Source organism: Mus pahari, chromosome 1 (genome assembly GCF_900095145.1).
Source record: "Mus pahari chromosome 1, PAHARI_EIJ_v1.1, whole genome shotgun sequence".
Taxonomy (NCBI): domain Eukaryota; kingdom Metazoa; phylum Chordata; class Mammalia; order Rodentia; family Muridae; genus Mus; species Mus pahari.
The window spans coordinates 1,996,584-2,001,561 of NC_034590.1; the positions used below are offsets into that span (position 1 = coordinate 1,996,584).

General features: G+C 54.5%; 1 protein-coding gene across 2 annotated transcripts in view; it reads left to right on the plus strand.

Moving 5' to 3' along the window:
* The window catches only part of Map4k1 (mitogen-activated protein kinase kinase kinase kinase 1), a 20,650-nt gene that overhangs the window by 14,924 nt on the left and 748 nt on the right, over window positions 1-4,978 (plus strand). Inside the window, exons 22-31 of one of the 2 annotated variants that reach the window (XM_021202926.1) lie at window positions 948-1,024; window positions 1,107-1,167; window positions 1,937-2,045; window positions 2,125-2,183; window positions 2,352-2,455; window positions 3,084-3,258; window positions 3,771-3,833; window positions 3,913-4,002; window positions 4,083-4,153; window positions 4,540-4,595. In XM_021202926.1, coding sequence (XP_021058585.1) covers window positions 948-1,024; window positions 1,107-1,167; window positions 1,937-2,045; window positions 2,125-2,183; window positions 2,352-2,455; window positions 3,084-3,258; window positions 3,771-3,833; window positions 3,913-4,002; window positions 4,083-4,153; window positions 4,540-4,595 — 865 coding nt within the window. The remainder of the gene's footprint in view (window positions 1-947; window positions 1,025-1,106; window positions 1,168-1,936; window positions 2,046-2,124; window positions 2,184-2,351; window positions 2,456-3,083; window positions 3,259-3,770; window positions 3,834-3,912; window positions 4,003-4,082; window positions 4,154-4,539; window positions 4,596-4,978) is intronic. The other variant, XM_029539893.1, reaches the window with a different exon arrangement.

The window sequence follows — 4,978 nt, forward strand, 5'->3', positions numbered from 1 at the left end:
CCTCCTCCTCCTCCTCCTCCTCCTCCTCTTTCTCCTTCTCTTTCTCCTCTTCTGCCTCCTCTTTTTTCTTTACTTTTTTTGGTTTTTCAAGTAATGGTTTCTCCCTGAAGCCCTGGCTGTCTTGGAACTCTGTAGACCAGGCTGGCCTCAGACTCACAGAGATCTACCTGCCTCTGCCTCCTGAGTGCTGGGCTTAAGAGCGTGTGCCACCACCACCTGGCTAACAAGGGTGTTCTTAAGCAAACAAAGAGCATAGTGGTCCACACTGGTAACCCCTGCTCTTAGGTAGAGGCAGGAAGATCAGAAATTCAGATTCAACTTTGGTTTCATAGCAAGTTTAAGGGCCAGTGGGACACTTGTGACCAGATGTCATAAAACAAGAGACAGTCGGGGGAGAAGACTCAGTGGTTAAGAGCACCAGCTATTTGGTTCAGAGGATCTATGTTCAGTTCCCCGCTCCCACATGGGGGCTCACAGTCTTCTCTAACTCCAGTTCCAGGGGATCCCACACCCTCTTCTGGCCTCTGAGGGCATTGCATGTCCATGGTGTACAGGCTTTCATGTAGACAAACACGCAAACTGAGAGACACCAGAGCTGATCAGTCTCACTGGATAGAAAGGCATTCGTTGAGAATCCAGAGTCAAAAATTAGTGATTGGAGATCAGCACTGGGGAGGAAGGGGTGGGGCTTGGAGAGGTGCTGCAGGAAGTAGAGTTAGAGGGTCATGGACTGAGAACTGCCAGGCATTGGCAAGTTACAGAAGGGAGGGTGGGGGGAAGGGGTCATGGAGACTGAGCGGGGGCTTAGGAACTGAGGGTGTCAGCCTGCAAGGGGAGTTGGCATGACAGGGTGGGTTTGGGGTAGAGGGCCAGTTTTGGACAAAGGTCTGGGAGGTCCATCTCCCATGATGAGAGAGCCCGGCAATCTCCTTGTCTGGCCCACTCAGATCAGAACCTGCTCCTGGGTGCAGAGGAAGGCATTTTCATACTGAACCGGAACGATCAGGAGGCCACGCTGGAAATGGTGAGGGAAGGGGTCAGCTGAGAGTGGGGTGGGGTGGCATAGGGGCAAACGAGAATCACAGGAGTCACCCCATTCTCTACAGATCTTCCCTGGCCGCACAACCTGGCTGTATTGCATCAACAACCTCCTCATGTCTCTCTCAGGTTAGCTTGGGGCTGGGGCAGGGGCAGGGCCAGGAGTTAAGGGAGGGTGGGTATGTATGTGTGGAGGAGCAGAGTCCTCACCTCCACCGGGCCTGAGGTTCATAGCTCACCACTGGTTGAACTTAAGGCCAGGAGCTTTTCTTCCTGAGCCTCAGTTTTCCTATCTATAAAATGGAGCTCAGATATCTTCACTTCTCAAGTTGGTTGTGAGTTAATTTTTGACAGTCAATTCATCTTTAAATAACTGTCATCTCTGGGTGTCAAAGAAGAGACTGGGCCAGGTGGGTCAGAACTTAGTCTCGATTAAGTGAGACTGAAGAAGTTTCAGGGTTTACGGTTGTTTGGTAAGTACTAGGGCCCGTGTTTGTGGGGCAAATGTGCTACCACTGAGCTGTATCTCTGGCAACACCCCACCCCCTATCTTTTTTTCCCCTCAAGACAGGGTTTCTCCCTGGCTGTCCTGGAACTCATGTAGACCAGGCTGGCCTTGACCTCACAGAGGACGGCCCATCATCATTCCCCCCGCCCCCCGCTTTTTTTTTTTTTTTTTTTGCGTGCAGAAGCCTTATGAGGGCAGCCGGCCTATTCTGCTGTTTTCCTGAGCAGCTCACGATGCTTGGACCTCATTGGTCCTTTCAAGTCTCCAGACTGGGGACTGTGTGAATGCAAAGTGGGTTTGCCTGTTGGGAAGTTTCAGCGGGCTGGGAGACAAGAGATGGCAAGGGTCCTCTAACTGCTTGCCACTCCCCCTCTCATACGCACACTGCAGGGAAGACCCCCCACCTGTATTCTCATAGCATCCTGGGCCTGCTGGAAAGGAAAGACGGCAGGACAGGAAGCCCCATCGCTCACATTAGCCCTTACCGGTTACTGGCAAGGTAGGAGCCCCAAAGGGCGCCACTGGCTTCCCTGCCCCCACTGCACCCGCGCAGCCCCTCACTCCTTCTCCTCCTTCAGAAAGAACATGGTCTCCAGTAAGATCCAGGACACCAAAGGCTGCCGGGCTTGCTGTGTGGGTGAGAGCCAGCCTCCCTCCGGGTGCGGAGTGATGGGGAGGGCTGGTGCCTGGACAGTATCTACTCAATAAGGTCGAAGCATGGTGTCCAGGAACCTTGGAGAGATACTGGGGGATCCTGGAGGGAGACAGGGACCCTGACCTGACCCATTCTTGTCCACTTCCACAGCCGAGGGTGCTAGCTCTGGGGGCCCATTCTTATGTGGGGCATTGGAAACATCTGTGGTTCTGCTCCAGTGGTACCAGCCAATGAACAAATTCTTGCTTGTCCGGGTAAGTCTGTAGAGCGAGGGTGCTGTAGCTTGGGCCATCCACCATTTGCGCTTATATAAAGAATGGGATGACCCCACCCCACCCCCGAGTCCTTGCCATTGCTCCCTCCCCACCCTGAGGCATTTTGAAATTTTCCTGAGAGTCTGAAGAGATGGCTCAGCGGCTAGGAGAGTACTGGGTGCGCTTCCAGAGGATCCAGGTTCAGTTCCCAGCACCCACATGGCAGCTCACAATGGTCTGAAACTCCAGCTACAGGGGACTCAGTAGCCTCACACAGACATACATGCAGGCAAAACAAGCGCATAAAATAAAAATAAGTAAATCGTTAAAGAGAAAACAACTTCCTGATATTTAAGTCCCGCCCCTCACATCTGAGCTTAACCCTCAGACTCCAAGGGTCTGTCCCTTTGAGTCTAAAGTGGTTTTGTTGGCCTGTTGTGTGTATAGGTGGGTGTTTAGGTTGACACGCCCCCAGACAAAGCCACATTTACTCTAGAAGAACGCTTTGCTTCTTTTTAATGAAGCCCGAAAATATCCGAGGGACTCCCCACCTACCCCACTCCCATCCCCCACCCCACCCCCGGTCTCAGAGCCTCCCTGAATCGCCTTTCCCGGTGCGGGCCTGCAGCAGGTGCTGTTCCCGCTGCCCACGCCGCTACAGGTGTTCGCGCTGCTGACAACGCCGGGCTCCGAGCTGCCGGCCGTGTGCATCGGCGTGAGCCCCGGGCAGGCGGCAAAGTCGGTGCTCTTCCACACCGTGCGCTTCGGTGCGCTGTCCTGCTGGCTGGACGACTCCAGCACGGGTAAGTGGGCCGTGCTGCTGAGAGGCAAGGATGCCGGCAAAGGAGAAGCTGCAGGGGAAGGAGGGGCTGCAGGAGAGGGAGAGGCTGCAGGAGAAGGTGGGGTGTAGGAAAGAGACAGGCCTGGAAAGGAAGTGCTGCAGGAAAGAGCATCAGAGGGAAAGTTGCAGACCAAGGCGGGGCTGCAGGGCGGGGTTCAGGCTGCAGGGAAGGGGCTGGGCCGAGGGAAGAGGGCGGAGCTTCAGAAAAGGAGCACGATTTTAGAACAGGACGTGGCTTGTGAGAAGGGGCCGATCTAGGGTGGGACTACAGGTTAGGGCACCAGGGAAGGGGAAGGGCAGAGTGGCTGGGCAGGGCTATGCCCGAACCCGAGACTGAGAAAGAGATGGAACAGGGTGTGTGGTCTTACTTGACTGGTCATAACAGGGTGGAGCGCATGTGGCAGGCAGGGACCTGAGGGGCGCTAGCTCAACAGAGTCAGGCAGTTAGTTCTGAAGCCCCTGCCTCTCGCGCAGAGCACAAGGGACCAGTGCAGGTGATCCAAGTAAAGGAAGACATGGTGATGGTGTTGATGGATGGTAAGAGCCTTCCTCCCTTCCCCTTCTGGTCCTCAGCCCAGGACTTTGTGCTCAAAGACTTCCTTCTACTTCTCTTCAGGCTCTCTAAAGCTAGTGACCCCGGAGGGGGCACCAGCTCCTGGGCTTCGCACCCCTGAGATCCCCATGACAGAAGCAGTCGAGGCTGTGGGTATGTGTTAGTTGGGAGTGTCCAGGGACAAGGGTGGGAGCTCTGTGACCTCAGGGTCATGGGAACTGCTTCCTCTCTAGCTATGGTTGAAGATCGACTCCAGGCCTTCTGGAAGCATGGAATTCAGGTGTGGGCTCCAGACTCGAAACAGGTAGGCTCCTTCAGTTCACACCACTCCCTTGCCCTCATCCTCAACCTTCACATCCTTAAAATGGGCTTGGAGAAGCCTTGGGTCAGAACAGGACTCGTGTAAGGAAACTTCAGGGCACACATCGTCACCTTAGTTCAAGCAGGCTCGTCTCACAGAGCACTGTACGGGCTCCCTGGTTCCTGACTTAACCTTCACAGTTGCCTATCAAATAGGGCGCTTCGACTGTGCAGATTAGTCTTCGATACAGAGCAGTGAAGTCACATGCACAAAGTCACACAGCTTCATGAGTGGGTCTGGGGTTAGACTTACCCTGAGGAAGCCGTGTCTTGGGGGGGGGGGAAGGCCCTGCTTCTCAGCACACAGACACAGACACACTTTCTCCACAGCCGCTGCAGGAGCTGAGAGACCCCAACCTCACCTTCCGTCTGCTCTGCTCCCCCAGGTATGGTGGTGGAGGGACGAATGGGGAGTAGGAGAGGCTGCTGGTGTGGAGAGGAGGTTCCCGTGGCCTAGAAAACCCTTCCATGTTCTCTTACTAGGTTCCCTCCTGAGGCTCCGGCTCCACCATGACTCTTGGGAGCCTTGGCTGCCCTCAGCCTTGCACCCCATGCACTCCTTTCTTCCCTGCACTCCTTTCGTCTACCCTTGAGGTTGGGAGCATGAACTCCCCATGGCTCCTTTTACTGTTGTTGCTATGAGATAGCATATGTAGCCCTGACTGGTCTCCGATTCTCTCTTCTCTTCTATCATATTGGGGGTTGGGGATGTGTGGCACAGAGGGAGATCAGAGGACATCTTTAGGAGATGATTTTTTTTTTTTTTTTT